Source organism: Pristiophorus japonicus, chromosome 12 (assembly GCF_044704955.1).
Source record: "Pristiophorus japonicus isolate sPriJap1 chromosome 12, sPriJap1.hap1, whole genome shotgun sequence".
Taxonomy (NCBI): Eukaryota; Metazoa; Chordata; class Chondrichthyes; family Pristiophoridae; genus Pristiophorus; species Pristiophorus japonicus.
In genome coordinates this window covers 170,333,764-170,349,574 of record NC_091988.1, presented here as the reverse complement: position 1 = coordinate 170,349,574, position 15,811 = coordinate 170,333,764, and the positions used below count along the sequence as shown (strand labels likewise).

The 15,811-nt window shown below is 43.7% G+C and overlaps 1 protein-coding gene across 3 annotated transcripts in view; it reads left to right on the top strand.

Annotated features, from left to right (window-relative positions):
• The first annotated feature begins 866 nt into the window (after positions 1-866).
• The window catches only part of LOC139277549 (enolase-phosphatase E1-like), a 51,286-nt gene continuing 36,341 nt past the window's right edge, over positions 867-15,811 (top strand). For all 3 annotated transcript variants that reach the window (XM_070896140.1, XM_070896141.1, XM_070896142.1), the window contains exons 1-3: positions 867-1,148; positions 14,951-15,099; positions 15,627-15,792. In XM_070896140.1, coding sequence (XP_070752241.1) covers positions 981-1,148; positions 14,951-15,099; positions 15,627-15,792 — 483 coding nt within the window. In that variant the 5' untranslated portion in view covers positions 867-980. The remainder of the gene's footprint in view (positions 1,149-14,950; positions 15,100-15,626; positions 15,793-15,811) is intronic.

The window sequence follows — 15,811 nt, the reverse complement described above, 5'->3', positions numbered from 1 at the left end:
TAACATATTCCTGGTGTGAATTGTGCCTTGGGATCAAGGAAGGTTCCAGATTCAATCTTTGCTCTGTTAGTAGATCCCACATAATCATAGAGGCTGATCATGACAATTAACCTTACTATCTCTAGATTAAATGGGGTAAAAACAGACTCATCCTGGCTAGAAATTGATCATGTTTGGGGAGAGATTGGACGTATTGAAATTCGAGAGTTGAATAGCCTACTGATGCTGTTTAGGCTCATGTATGAAGAATGGCCACTTGAGCATAAACTGGCAAATTATCAGGCATGCAATTGTACCCCAGCAAGATTCAACACCTTTGAGAAGGAAATAAAAAGTGATCCCTTTTTAATGCGACAATTCTTCCAACACATACAAGAATCGATCCACTATCAAGTGAATGGATTTTAAAATCCAGCCAACTGGCTGCTTAAGGAACCTTGGAAACAAGATTATTAAACTCTAAAGGACATTACCTCTAAATCACATATTAAGGAAAGGGCTATGGCCATTTAAACTAGCAATATATTTCACAATTTTATCAACTTAAGATTCAAAATTACAGCAGATCTACTGCAGAGAGAAATTCAAGTGATCAATTTCAATTTGTATTAAAGCAACATTTTGTTTTGAGCTATAAATAAGTTTGGTCTTAAACTAGTAGGTGTACAAGTCATGAAGTTAAAATTGATGCGTTCCCATGAGAAATGAATGGAAGTAACATGAGTGGGATGGTTCTTAAACAAAATTCTAGACTTTTCATATATGGGCAATGGCATGTCTTCTTGCACAACATGTGATGCCTGTGATTTAAATTTAAACACAATGACAGATTGGTGATGCACAGCAATACACCATGAGCTTTCACTTCTCTCTTGCTAAAAATATTTTCCAACGGAGCAGATCTGAAAAAGTAACAGGAAAATTGCATGCTGAACCCTACCATTCAGTCTTGAAGACTCCCTGAAAAATCTGTTTTTGACATGTCTATCCCGATGGAATACAGTTCAATATACAGAGATTCACAAACTATGGATAATCTGGAGAAACAGCTGATTTGCCCAATATGTTTGGAAATGTTTACCAAGCCTGTTGTGATTCTGCCCTGTCAACATAACCTTTGCAGAAAATGTGCCAATGATGTCTTTCAGGTAAGAGATGTGTTCATATTTAAAGCATTGTGTAACACATGTTTCCTAGGAGTCAGGTATATTTTAGTCATAATTAAAACTTCTCTCGATGTAAGATATCAATATTAAATTATTCCATAAGTATAAACACTGATTTGGAAAAAAACACTGTCCTGTCTAACAATAGCTGTATTTAGTTTTATGTATCTTGCTTTATTTACCCTTCTGCAGAATGCAAATTCAGAATTACTTTAATTTCACTCTGCTCCACCACATATAGTAAGGCTGATGGTACGATTCAGTACTGACAGGCCTTCAAAGAATAGACCAATGTTCTACTTTTCAACATTTACATATAGCACTCTTTGAAAGGCAGTCAATTAATACTTATTTTAAAGGATAATATTTTTAAGTATTTTGAGGTTTTGTATTAAAATGGGTAAATGCTTCAAAAGTATTTTGAATCCTAGTTTACAGAATGTAATTTTTAGAAATAATGAAATGGAAAAGCTCTGGTGTGTTTTATGGTTTAAAGCCAATTCTGTTTACTTCCAGGCACCCAAGGAGAACTTAGTATTTCCAGAATGGCTAACATGTTCACTAAAAAGGGGAGAGCGATAAATCCAGTAACTATAGGCCAGTCGGTGGTTGGGAAACATCTATTAACTGGAACAAAATTGTCACTTGGAAGAACATGAGTTAACAAATGATGGCCAATATGGGCTTGTTAAAGTTCTGACAAAGTTCTTCGATGAAGTAAGGGAGAGGATTTGTGTTTTATATATGGACTTTCAGAAGGTGTTTGATAAAGTGTCACATAATGGATGTGTTAGCAAAATCCAATCCCATGGGATTAAAGGGGCAGTGGCGGCGTGGATAGGAAATTGGCTTTGAGTCAGAAAGCAGAGAATCGTTGTGAATAGTTGTTTACCAGACCAGAGAATAGTATAGAGCGGTGTCCCCCAGGGGTTGACATTAGGGTTACAGCTCTTTTTGATATATGTATAGGAGACAGAATTTCAAAGTTTGTAGATGGCACAAACTTGGAAATGTAGTAAATAGTGAGGAGGATAGTTGTAGACTAAGTACCCAAGATTCTATGTGTAACCAACTTAATAGCCTAGTGGGACTTTTGTATTTCCATCCATTTCAAGCATTCACTGGAATGTTTTCCAAATGAAACCCAGAAGAATTATTTATTGCTTACATTATAATCGCTCAACCATAGGTGGCCATGCCTTCTGTTGCATACACCCTAAGCTCTGGATTTCCAGGTCTAAACCTCTCCACCTCTCTACCTCTCTTTCCTCCTTTAAAACCTACCTCTGACCAAGCTATTGGTCACCTGCCCTAATTTCTCCTTATGTGGCTTGGTGTCAATTCTTTTGTCTTATAATACTCCTGTGAAGCGCCTTGGGATGTTTTATTTTGTTAAAGGTGCTGTATAAATACAAGTTGTTATAGATACATTTTTTCCTCCCAAAACTTCCAGAAGTTTGCAAAATAAAAGGTCCTCAAATGGTAAAAGAACTACCGTGAGACACACATTGATTTCTTACTACATGATATACTTACAAGGATGATTTTAGTGGTTTTAAATGAAATAATCAGTTTCAAAGAAAGAAAACTAGTATTAGATCGACCTTATATTTTATAATATCTATTGTGTTTATATTATAAGGGCCCATTTTGCAATATTGACCAAATGGCTGCTGGGAGCACTGCCAGGATCTGACTGGAAGCTTTGCCAGATTTGTGACATCAGCCCTTGAAATTATTTTAATCGGCTACCTGCATAGGTTCCAGAAGTGCAGAAAGCTTGTTGACTGCTAATGGGATGACCAGAGATCCATAAAAGGAAGCAACATTTCTGGCAGGCCAAGCACCTTTCTTTTGCTGAACAATGGACAGGACCAATAATTTGCCCCGTGACTGTCCATCTGATGAAAAATTGGCACTGCTGCCTGAAGTGCTGCAAAAGCAGCCACTCTTTGTACTTGCGCTAAACTGCTTTTGGAGTGAACAGTCGCCAAGGTTAATAGAGCACATGCTACATTATAAGCTCCACTTGGTACAGGCAGCATATCCAAGACAAGCACTTTGGGGATTTGAGTTTGAGGTTCAGCAGGGTCCAGTGGGTGAACTACAAAGCACAAATGAGGGGAAGCAAATACAAGTAGCACCAGAGGAGCACGAACCAACTAACTGCATGGCTGCCCAAGACAGTCCTTGAAGGTATAGGACAGGAATTGGTATTATAAGAACATAAGAATTAGGAACAGGAGTAGGCCATCTAGCCCCTCGAGCCTGCTCCGCCATTCAACATGATCATGGCTGATCTGGCCGTGGATTCAGCTCCACTTACCCGCCCGCTCCCTGTAACCCTTAATTCCCTTATTGGTTCAAAATCTATCTGTCTGTGACTTGAATACATTCAATGAGCTAGCCTCAACTGCTTCCTTGGGCAGAGAATTCCACAGATTCACAACCCTCTGGGAGAAGAAATTCCTTCTTAACTCGGTTTTAAATTGGCTCCCCCATATTTTGAGGCTGTGCCCCCTAGTTCTAGTCTCCCCGACCAGTGGAAACAACCTCTCCGCCTCTATCTTGTCTATCCCTTTCATTATTTTAAATGTTTCTATAAGATCACCCCTCATCCTTCTGAACTCCAACGAGTAAAGACCCAGTCTACTCAATCTATCATCATAAGGTAACTCCCTCATCTCTGGAATCAGCCTAGTGAATCGTCTCTGTACCCCCTCCAAAGCCAGTATATCCTTCCTTAAGTAAGGTGACCAAAACTGCACGCAGTACTCCAGGTGCGGCCTCACCAATACCCTATACAGTTGCAGCAGGACCTCCCTGCTTTTGTATTCCATCCCTCTCGCAATGAAGGCCAACATTCCATTCGCCTTCCTGATTACCTGCTGCACCTGCAAACTAACTTTTTGGGATTCAAAGAGTTTCATGCACAAGAACCCCCAGGTCCCTCTGCACCTCATGCATGTTGTAATTTCTCCCCATTCAAATAATATTCCCTTTTACTGTTTTTTTTTTCCCCAAGGTGGATGACCTCACACTTTCCGACATTGTATCCCATCTGCCAAACCTTAGCCCATTCGCTTAACCTATCCAAATCTCTTTGCAGCCTCTCTGTGTCCTCTACACAACCCGTTTTCCCACTAATCTTTGTGTCATCTGCAAATTTTGTGACACGACACTCTGTCCCCTCTTCCAGGTCATCGATGTATATTGTAAACAGTTGTGGTCCCAGCACCGATCCCTGTGGCATGTTGTTTGTTGATAGAAGGATAAGCAAAGAGTGCAGACTGCACAGACAAGTCTTAAACAGAGTGGTTCTAAACAGTGTTAAAGTTGGGAATTTGGAGAGAGTTATAATTTAGAGCAGAGAGGGAAGGAGATGCTGCTTTTGCCTCCAATACTTGTAGTGTTTTGTATTGCAGGTAATTTCATTTACCTAGATCTTAAACTAGATCTAATAATTAATTTAAAAAATGAAACTATAATCTAAGTAAATTAAATACATACATTTTAATTAATTAAATAACTAAAACAAGGTTATATAGGGATGCCACTGCAGGTGGTGTGCCACAACTGGAGCATGTAAGAGTTTGTGGAGAGCATCGTGATCCCGAAAGACCATGTCTGTAGTAACTATCTGCACCTTGAAGTTGAGCTGGAGTCCGAGGTGCAGACATTGCAGGGCATCAGGGAGGAGGAGAGTTATCAGGACACTTTGATTCAACAGGCAGTCACACCCCTTAGGTTAGATAGTGGTACAAGTCTGGTTAATGGTCAGGGACAGGAGGGGTGACTGCAATTCAGGCAGGTAAGAGGACCCCCAGGTGCAGTGCTGGAGGAGCCTCAACTTTGCCCTTATCCAATGGGTATGAGGTTCTTGCTGCCTGTGTGGATGAGAGCAAGGACAAAGGCAAGGTGGATGAGCAAACTGACCATGGCACTGTGGTACAGGAAGCCAATCAAGTGGGGGAAGTGAAATGGAATGTTGTAGTGGTTGGGGACAGTATAGTCAGGGGATAGATACTGTTCTCTGGTCACAACTGGGAGTTCCGAAGACTGTGTTGCCTGCCCGGTGCCAGGGTTAAGGATACCTCCTTGCAGCTGGAGAAGAATTTGGAGTGGGAGAGGGAATATCCAGCTGTCGTGGTCCATGTAGGAACCAATGACCTAGGCAGAACTAGGAATGAGATTCCGCTGAACTATAAATGAAGTTCTGCTGAGAGAGTTTGAGGAGCTGGAGTCCAAATTAAAACGCAGAACCTCAAAGATAATCTTTGGATTGCTACCTGAGCCATGGGCAAATTGGCATAGGAACAAACAGATCAGAGAGTTAAATGCAGGCTCAACAAGTGGAGAGGAAGGGGTTTTGATTCATGGGGCCGTGACACCAGTACTGGGGAAAGAGGGAACTGTTCCATTGGGATGGGCTCCACTTAAACCAGACTGGAATCAATGTCCTGGCAAATTGAGTAACTAGAACTAGGGCTTTAAACTTCAAAGGGAGGGGGAGCGGTCAGGTGAGAGGAAATTTAGAAATATAAAGAGAAAAGTCAAGGCAATAGAGAAGTGTAGCAATTTGTGTAAAGATAAGGAGAGTGTGACAGGAAGGGACCGAGAGTTTAACAGTAACAGTGCATCAGCAAATAAGGTGATAGCAGGGAATACTAGTAAAACGTTAAAATTAAAGGTTCTTTATCTGAATGCTCAAAATATTCATAACAAGATAGACAAATTAGAGGTACAAATAGAGATAAATGGGTTTGATCTAATAACCATTAAGAGACGTGGTTGCAAGGTGACCAGGGCTGGGAACTAAATATTCCAAGATACTTGATGTTTCAAAAAGACAGGCAGAATGGAGAAGGAGGAGGGATAGCCCTGATAATAAAGGATGACATAAAGACAGTAGTGGAAAGGATCTTGGCTCAGAAGATAAGGAAGTAGAATCAGAATGGGTGGAGATAGGAAATAACAAGTTGCAGAAAATACTGGTGGGAGTAGTTTATAGTCCCCCAAACAATAGCTATACCATTGGACAGAATATTAATCAACAAATAATAGGAGCTTATAACAAAGGTGTGGTACTTTCATCTTCATATAGATGGGGCAAATCAAATTGGTAATGGTAGTCTGAAGGGTGAGTTCATGGAATGCATTCAATTCAGTTTCCTAGAACAATACATCATGGAACCAACCAGGAAACAATCTATATTTTAGATCTTGTATTGCGTAATAAGATGAGGTTAATTAGTAATCTCCTAGTAAATGATCCTCTGGGGAAGAGTGATCATAATATGATAGAGTGTCACATTGGGTTTGAGAGTGACATACTTAAATCTGAAACTAGAGTCTTAAACTTAAATAAAACCAATTAACATAGGTATGAGGAGCGAGTTAGCTAAGGTAGATTGGGAAATTAGATTCAAATGTATGACTGTAGATAAAGTGGCAAACATTTCAAGAAATTGTCCAAAATTCTCAATGAATATACATTCCATTGGGAAAACCCCACAGGAAAAGTGATCCATCCGTGGCTAAAGAAGTTAACAATAATAGATTTACAGAATAGGCTTATGATGTTATAAAAATAGTAGTAAGCCTGAGGATTGGGAGAAATTTAGAAACCAGAAAAGGTGACCAAAAATTGATGAAAAGGGAGAAAATAGAATGAGAGTAAACTAGCAAGAAATCTAAAAACTGAGGTAAAGAGCTTCTGCAAGTATGTAAAAAGGAAGAGTAGCAGCAAAAGTAAGTATTGGTCCCTTAGAGGGTGAGGCAGGTGAAATTATAATTGGCGAATAAAGAAATGTCAGAGACTTTAAACAGATATTTTGTATCTGTCTTCACTATAGAAGACGCAAAAAGCATTCCAAAAATAGTGGGAAAAACAAGGGGCTAATAAGAGTGACGAACTTAAAGTAATTAATGTCAGAAGAGAAAAAGTACTTGAGAAATTATGCATTGGTTGTGATCTTCCAATATCCATAGATTCTAAAATGGTCCCAACGGATTGAAAGGTAGTAAATGTAACTCCGCTATTCAAGAAAGGAGTGAGAGAGAAAACAAGGAACTACAAGCCAGTTAGCCTGACATCAGTTGTCAGGAAAATGTTGGAATCCATTATTAAGGAGGTGGTAACAGAGCACTTAGAAAATCATATGATTAGGCAGAGTCAATATGGTTTTATGAAAGGGGAGTGATGTTTAACAAATTTACTAGAGTTTTTTTTGAGAATGTAATTAGCAACCCCGCCACCATTACTGCCCCGACATGAAATCCAGCCGATGCTGTATAAACCTATCTTAAAGCTTCTTGTATTCTCTTAATCTGATCCCACCTAATATCTCTCTATTTCATACTCTAGTGCTATGTGTTTCTCCCAATCCGTGTTTCTCCTTTCTAATGCTACATCCTGGTGCCCATCCCCTTGCCAAATTGGTTTAAACCTTCCCCAACAGCCCTAGCAACCTGACCGCCCCCCCCCCCCCCCCGCCCCAGCCCCCGCAGAAAGATACTGGTCTCGGCTCTGTTGAGGTGCAACCTGATGGGCCTGCACAGGTTCCACTTCCCCCAGGACTGATCGCAATGTCCTACGAATCTAAAGCCGTCCCTCCTGCACCAGCCACACATTCATCTGCTCTATCCTCCTTTTTCTATACTCACTAGCTCGTGGCACCGGGAGTAATGTGGAGATTATTACCTTTTGAGGTCCAGCTTTTTAATCTCTTTCCTAGCTCCCTCAAATCTGCTTTCAGGACCTCGTCCCTCTTTCTAACTATGTCATTGATACTGATATGAACCATGACATCTGGCTGTTAACCCTTTCCAACCCCCCCCCCACCTCAGAATATCCAGCAGCCGTTCAGTGACATCCTTGACAGTGGCACCAGGGAGGCAACATACCATCCTGGAATCACGTCTGCGGCTGCAGAAACGCTAATTATTGAATCTCCTATCACCATTGCTTTCCTGATCTTTCTTATTCCCCCCTGAACAGCAGGGCTATCCATGGTGCTGTGGACTTGGCTCTGGCTGTACTCTCAGAGGAACCTCACCCATATTTACAAGTTAGAGAGTGAGGTGCACTATCTGCCTGGTCCTCCTTCTCTGTCTGGCGGTCACACATTCCCCCTCTGCCTGCACAATCTTGCGTTGCGTGGTGACTGTTGTGTATCTAAAGCATGCACTCCCATGTTCCGCCACCAGGAAGCGCATCCCCTGAAGTCCCAAGGGATCCCAGTATCCCTTGAGAGCACTGTATATAAGCCAGACCCTAAGGCCTGTTCCTCACTCTGGAGTGTCTTAATAAAGACTGAGGTCACTGTTACTTTAACCTCCCTGTGTGCAGTCTCATCTGTGTTAGGAACACAATAACTGCCGATGAGTATACGAATCCAACGCAAAGATGCAGCAAACTGTGGGCATCCTGGAGAAGTTCTCAGAGGATGAGGACTGGGAAGCCTATGTCGAACGGCTAGACCAGTACTTTGTAGCCAACGAGCTGAACAGAGAAGGAAGCGCTGCAAAAAGGAGAGCAGTCCTCCTCATGGTTTGCGGGGCACCAACCTACAGCCTCATGAAGAATCTTCTGGTTACGGTGAAACCCACAGATAAGTCATATGAGGAGCTGTGTACACTGGTTTGGGAGCATCTTAACCCGAGGGAGAGCGTGCTGATGGCGAGGTATCGGTTCTACACGTGCCAGCGATCTGAAGGTCAGGAAGTGAAGAGCTACGTCGCCGAGCTAAGGCGACTTGCAGGACAATGTGAGTTTGATGGCTACCTGGAGCAGATGCTCAGACTTTTTTTGTACTGGGCATTGGCCACGAGACCATCCTACGAAAACTTTTGACTGTAGAGACACCGACCCACAGTAAGGCCATTTCGATAGCACAGGCATTTATGTCCACCAGTGATAACACCAAACAAATCTCTCAGCACACAAGTGCAAGCAATTTTCATAAATTAACTGGAACTGTGTTTGCGAGCAGAAATGTACAGGGCAGAAACCACGAGTCTGCAACTGCCAGCAGGCCTCAGGTGACCCAGATGACTCAGAGTCCGCAACAAAGGATGAATGCAAGGCAATTCACACCTTGTTGGTGCTGTGGAGGCTTCCATTCAGCCTATTCATGCCGCTTCAAAGGGTATGTTTGCAAGAGCTGTGGAACAATGGGGCACCTCCAATGAGCTGCAAGCTCTGCAAAGCCTGCTAACCACCACATGGCAGAGGAAGATCGGTCCATGGTGGATCAAAGCAATTTTGAGCCTCAGAGAGAGGAGGCAGATGCTGAAGTACACGGGGTGCACACATTTTCGACGAAATGTCCACCTATGATGCTAAATGTAAAATTGAATGGCTTACCCGTAGCCATGGAACTGGACACTGGCGCTAGCCAATCCATCATGAGTAAAAAGATGCTTGAGAGACTGCGGTGCAACAAGGCACTCAGACCAGCCCTGAGCCCCATCCACACGAAACTGAGAACGTACGCCAAAGAGCTCATCACTGTCCTGGGTAGCGCCATGGTCAAGGTCACCTACGAGGGCACGGTGCACGAACTGCCACTCTGGATTGTCCCGGGCGATGGTTCCACACTGCTTGGAAGGAGCTGGCTGGGCAAAATCCGCTGGAACTGGGATGACATCCGAGCGCTATCACATGTCGATGAGGCCTCATGTACCCAGGTTCTTAACAAATTTCCTTCCCTTTTTGAGCCAGGCATTGGAAACTTTTTCGGGGTGAAAGTACGGATCCACTTGGTCCCAGAGGCACGACCCATTCACCACAACGTGCGAGCGGTACCTCACATGATGAGGGAGAGAGTGGAAATCGAGCTGGACAGGCTGCAATGCGAGGGCATCATCTCCCCAGTGGAATTCAGCGAGTGGGCCAGCCTGATTGTTCCAGTGCTCAAAAGTGATGGGCACGGTCAGGATTTGCCGCGATTATAAAGTAACTATTAATCGTTTCTCGCTAGAGGACCAATACCCGCTACCTAAGGCAAACGACCTATTTGCGACGCTGTCAGGAGGCAATACGTTCACAAAGCTCGACCTGACTTCGGCCTACATGACGCAGGAGCTGGAGGAGTCTTCGAAGGGCCTCACCTGCATCAACATGCACAAGGGACTGTTCATCTACAACAGATGCCCATTTGGAATTTGGTCGGCTGCAGTGATCTTCCAGAGAAACATGGAGAGCCTACTCAAGTCAGTACCACGCACGGTGGTTTTTCAGGATGATCTATTGGTCACGGGTTGGGACACCGTTGAGCACCTACAAAACCTGGAGGAGGTCCTCCAGCGACTGGATCGCGTAGGGCTGCGGCTGAAGAGGCCGAAATGCGTCTTCATGGCAACAGAAGTGGAGTTTTTGGGGAGAAAGATCGCGGCAGGTGGCATTCGGCCCACAGACGCCAAGACAGAGGCTATCAGGAACGCGCCCAGGCCACAGAACGTCACGGAGCTGCGGTCGTTCCTGGGACTCAACTATTTTGGTAACTTCCGACCGGGGTTAAGCGCCCTCTTAGAGCCCCTACATGTGTTATTGCATAAAGGTGAGAACTGGGTATGGGGAAAAAAAACAAGTAATTGCTTTTGAGAAAGCCAGAAATATTTTATGCTCCAATAAGCTGCTTGTATTGCATAACCCGTGTAAAAGACTTGTGCTAGCATGTGATGCGTCGTCGTACGGAGTTGGATGTGTATTACAACAAGCTAACATTGCGAGGAAGTTGCAACCTGTCGCCTATGCCTCCAGGAGCTTGTCTAAGGCCGAGAGGGCCAACAGCACGATTGAGAAAGAGGCATTAGTGTGTGTGTTCGGGGTAAAGAAAATGCATCAGTACCTGTTTGGCCTCAAATTTGAGCTGGAAACCGATCACAAGCCCCTCATATCCCTGTTCGCTGAAAACAAGGGGATAAATACTAATGCCTCAGCCCGCATACAATGGTGGGCACTCGCGCTATCAGCGTATAACTATACCATCCGCCACAGGCCAGGCACCGAGAATTGTGCGGATGCTCTCAGTCGCCTACCATTTCCCACCACAGGGGTGGAAATGGCACAGCCTGAAAACTTGATGATGGTGGCGCAGCCCGCAGACTTGTTGATGGTCATGGAAGCGTTTGAAAATGATAAATCACCTGTCACGGTCCACCAGATTAGGACTTGGACCAGCCAAGATCCTCTGCTGTCCCTAGTAAAAAAAAACTGTGCACTGCATGGGAGCTGGGCCAGCATCCTCGTTAAAATGCAAGAGCTAATCAAGCCGTTCCAGCAGCAAAAGGACGAGCTGTCCATTCAGGCAGACTGCCTGTTGTGGGGTAACCATGTAATGCTACCCAAAAAGGGCAGGGAGACGTTCATCTCCAATCTCCACAGCCCACACCCGGGTATAGTAATGATGAAAGTGATAGCCAGATCCCATGTGTGGTGGCCCAGTATCGATTCTGACTTAGAGTCCTGTGTACGGCAATGCAGCATATATGCCCAGAGAGGCACCACTAAGTTTGTGGTCCTGGCCCTCCAGACCATTGTTGAGGATCCATGTCGACTATGCGGGTCCGTTTCATGGTAAAATGTTCCTGGTGGTGGTCGATGCTTTTTCAAAATGAATTGAATGTGAAATAATGTCGTGAAGCACCACCACCGCCACCATTGAAAGCTTGAGGGCCATGTTTGCCACCCACGGCCTGCCTGACATACTGGTAAGTGACAACGGGCCATGTTTCACCAGTGCCGAATTTAAAGAAATCATGACCCGCAATGGGATCAAACATGTCACCTTGGCCCCATTTAAACCAGCCTCCAACGGGCAGTACAAACAATCAAATAGAGCCTTAAACGAGTCACAGAAGGCTCACTCCAAACCCGCCTGTCCCGAGTACTGCTCAGCTACCGCACGAGACCCCACTCGCTCACGGGTGCACCCGGCTGAGCTACTCATGAAAAGGACACTTAAGAAAGCAAATGGCATGTTGGCCTTCATAGCGAGGGGATTTGAATACAGGGGCAGGGAGGTGTTGCTACAGTTGTACAGGGCCTTGGTGAGGCCACACCTGGAGTATTGTGTACAGTTTTGGTCTCCTAACTTGAGGAAGGACATTCTTGCTATTGAGGGAGTGCAGCGAAGGTTCACCAGACTGATTCCCGGGATGACGGGACTGACCTATCAAGAAAGATTGGATCAACTGGGCTTGTATTCACTGGAGTTCAGAAGAATGAGAGGGGACCTCATAGAAACGTTTAAAATTCTGACGGGTTTAGACAGGTTAGATGCAGAAAGAATGTTCCCAATGTTGGGGAAGTCCAGAACCAGGGGTCACAGTCTGAGGATAAGGGGTAAGCCATTTAGGACCGAGATGAGGAGAAACTTCTTCACCCAGAGAGTGGTGAACCTGTGGAATTCTCTACCACAGAAAGTAGTTGAGGCCAATTCACTAAATATATTCAAAAGGGAGTTAGATGAAGTCCTTACTACTCGGGGGATCAAGGGTTATGGCGAGAAAGCAGGAAGGGGGTACTGAAGTTTCATGTTCAGCCATGAACTCATTGAATGGCGGTGCAGGCTAGAAGGGCTGAATGGCCTGCTCCTGCACCTATTTTCTATGTTTCTATGTTAAAACCAGACTCTTGCTGGTTCACCCCAACCTGTATGATCAGGTAGAGAGCAGGCGGCAGCAACAAAATGTAAACGATGGTTGTGCCACTGTGTCACGGGAAATTGATCTGAATGACCCTGTGTATGTGCTGAACTATGGACATGGTCCCAAGTGGATCACGGGCACGGTGATAGCTAAAGAAGGGAGTAGGATGTTTGTAGTCAAACTAGACAATGGACAAATTTGCAGAAAGCACCCGGACCAAACGAGGCTGCGGTTAACAGACTGCCCTGAACAACCCACAGCAGACATCACATTTTTCCAGCACACAACACACACCCAAAGGATCAATGACACCACCCCGGACCAGGAAATCAAACCCAACATGCCCAACAGCCCAGCGAGGCCAGGCTCACCCAGCAGCCCTGCAGGGCCAACAACACGCCAGCCCAGCGAGGGCACAGCCAATACACCAGAACAGACATTTGTACCGAGGCGGTCCACCAGGGAAAGAAAAGCTCCCGACCGCCTCACCTTGTAAATAGTTTTCTCTTTGACTTTGGGGGGAGGGGGGCGGAGAAAGAGTGATGTTGTGTATCTGTAAAGCATGCACTCCCATGTTCTGCCACCCAGGGAATGTATCCCCTGAAGTCCCAAGGGATCCTAGCATCCCTTGGGAGTATTGTATATAAGCCAGCCCCTAAGGCCAGTTCCTCACTCTGGAGTGTCTCAATAAAGACTGAGGTCACTGTTACTTTAACCTCCTTGTGTGCAGTCTCATCTGTGTTAGGAACACAATAGTGACCACCTCCTGAAATGTGTTATTTGCGTAGCTCTCAGCCTCACAGATACACCGCAGTATGCCAGCTGCTCAAGCTTTGGAACCTGGAGCTTGAGCTCCTCCAGCTGACGACACTTCCTGCACATGTGGTTGTCTAGGACACGGGAAGCGTCCTGGAGTTCCCACATGGCACAGATGAGCATTCCATGGGACTAATGTGCCATGCCATGCTTCTAAATAGACTATTAACTAACTTAACAGAAATAAACTTAAGAATTTAAAAAAAAAATCACCAGCTACTCACCAATTTTTTTTTCTCTTCAGCTCCTTCCCTTGTGCTGACGTTACTTAGCTCGCTCCCTGATGCTCATGCTCCCTCCAGGCTCTTGGGCCTACCTTTATCTCCGGCCACTCCTCTTGCTCTCCCCTCCTTCCCCCTCTGCTCCTCCTTCCTACTCTCTCCAAATTCCCACTTTAACATTCGGTTCAGAAGCACTCTGCTTAAGATCACTATCTGCAAACCCTTAACATTTTCACTGCCATAAATTAATTAACTGCAGTGAAAATTAAATTGAATTTTTAGCTCAATTGTAATTAGCTATTTCTATAGTCATGCTCATTTCATGAGGGCTTTTAGTTTCAAAAGCATTAAAATTGAGATTTCGTAAGTTGAAATTAAATCGCAATATCCCAGACTGCCATGCAAAATTCCTTCGATATCAGGGTAGAGGGATGCACAATTCCCTCCTTTTCTTCTTTGGACCATCAGATTTCTGTGACTACCCAACTACCAAGATTGGTTTCCACAGCGTCTGGATGCAATCCAGCCACTCGACCATAAGAAAATATAGAAACATAGAAACATTCCTAACTGTAGCACCATAGATCTAGTCACTTTTCCATCATTATACAGGTGGAGACCACAGGTACTTCTCCCAGCTTTGCTGCCAAGTATCAGAAGGATACTAGGTCACCAGCCAATGCAGACATTGCTTCTTTTTAACAGACATTACTCCATGTATGAGCATACAGGTATGGAATGATAGCTTTAAATGATTATATTAAGGCTACTTTGTGATTGCAATTCAGTTTGCTGTTTATCCATTGCTATCACTTAACAGTCAGCATCTATGACTCATTACAAGACACATTTAAAAAGGAAACCTATATAATGGACGTCTCACTACATTGTAACATTTCAGCCACTTATACAAAAGATTGTATGTCACTTGCCCTTCACACTTGTAAAATATTTCCTCTAATGCAGCACCAGCAATGCCATATACTTTTTATTTTCTATTGTGCTCCTATTTAATTTGTGTTTCTGGATGTCATAGCTGCATGTCCCAATACTGGTCTGAGCAACCTAAATTGGAATTTCCTTCGTTGATAGTCACGTGGCACAGCTGTAGGTTCAGGGGGTCGTTTCCGGTGTCCATCCTGTCACCAAGAGATTGTTCTGGACAGACATGGAGTTTATGGACTGCAAAGAAATTTATTGGTGGAAAATATTATTGATATTTACAAACAAGAATCTTCAAGGTAGGAATTATATTGTTACATGTCAGCGAAATCAAAGAAAAATTGTATATCTTTCGTACAACTTTATGATCAAGGATTACAGTAGAAAGTTTTACGGGGAGTCAATTTTACCATTTGGAATAATATCCATCGAGGTTTCTTTATAAAATCTGAAGTAGTTGATTAGTTAATGGATGAACAATTAATCAGGAACATATAGAACAAAAATATATTTGTTTAAGGTAGAATCTGACTGTGAAACTGGCTGACACATACAAAGACAAATTGCATACATAATCTATGTCATACTGAATTGATCCAGGAAATACAGTGCCTTGTATGTATTAGAACATTTTCACAAAAATATCTTGGAAAGACAATGAATGGCAATGACAAGTGTGGAACACTAATTGTGGTAATGTACCATTAACACACTTTCTCAATCTTAGAGAATGAAAACTAAAGGTTTATGTTGTTGCATTTTGTGACGGGCTGATTGGACACTTCATGCAATAAATAATTCAGCAATTTTTATACAATCAATCTAGGTCCACTACAAAACCTGAACAGCCGACGTGTGAAGAGCACGATGAGGAAAAGATTAATATATACTGCATTTCATGTGAGGAGCCCACTTGCTCGCTGTGCAAAGTATTTGGTGCACACAAGAATTGTGAGGTTGCCCCTCTTCTAACTGTCTACAAACAACAAAGGGTGGTTATAAATTTTAAGT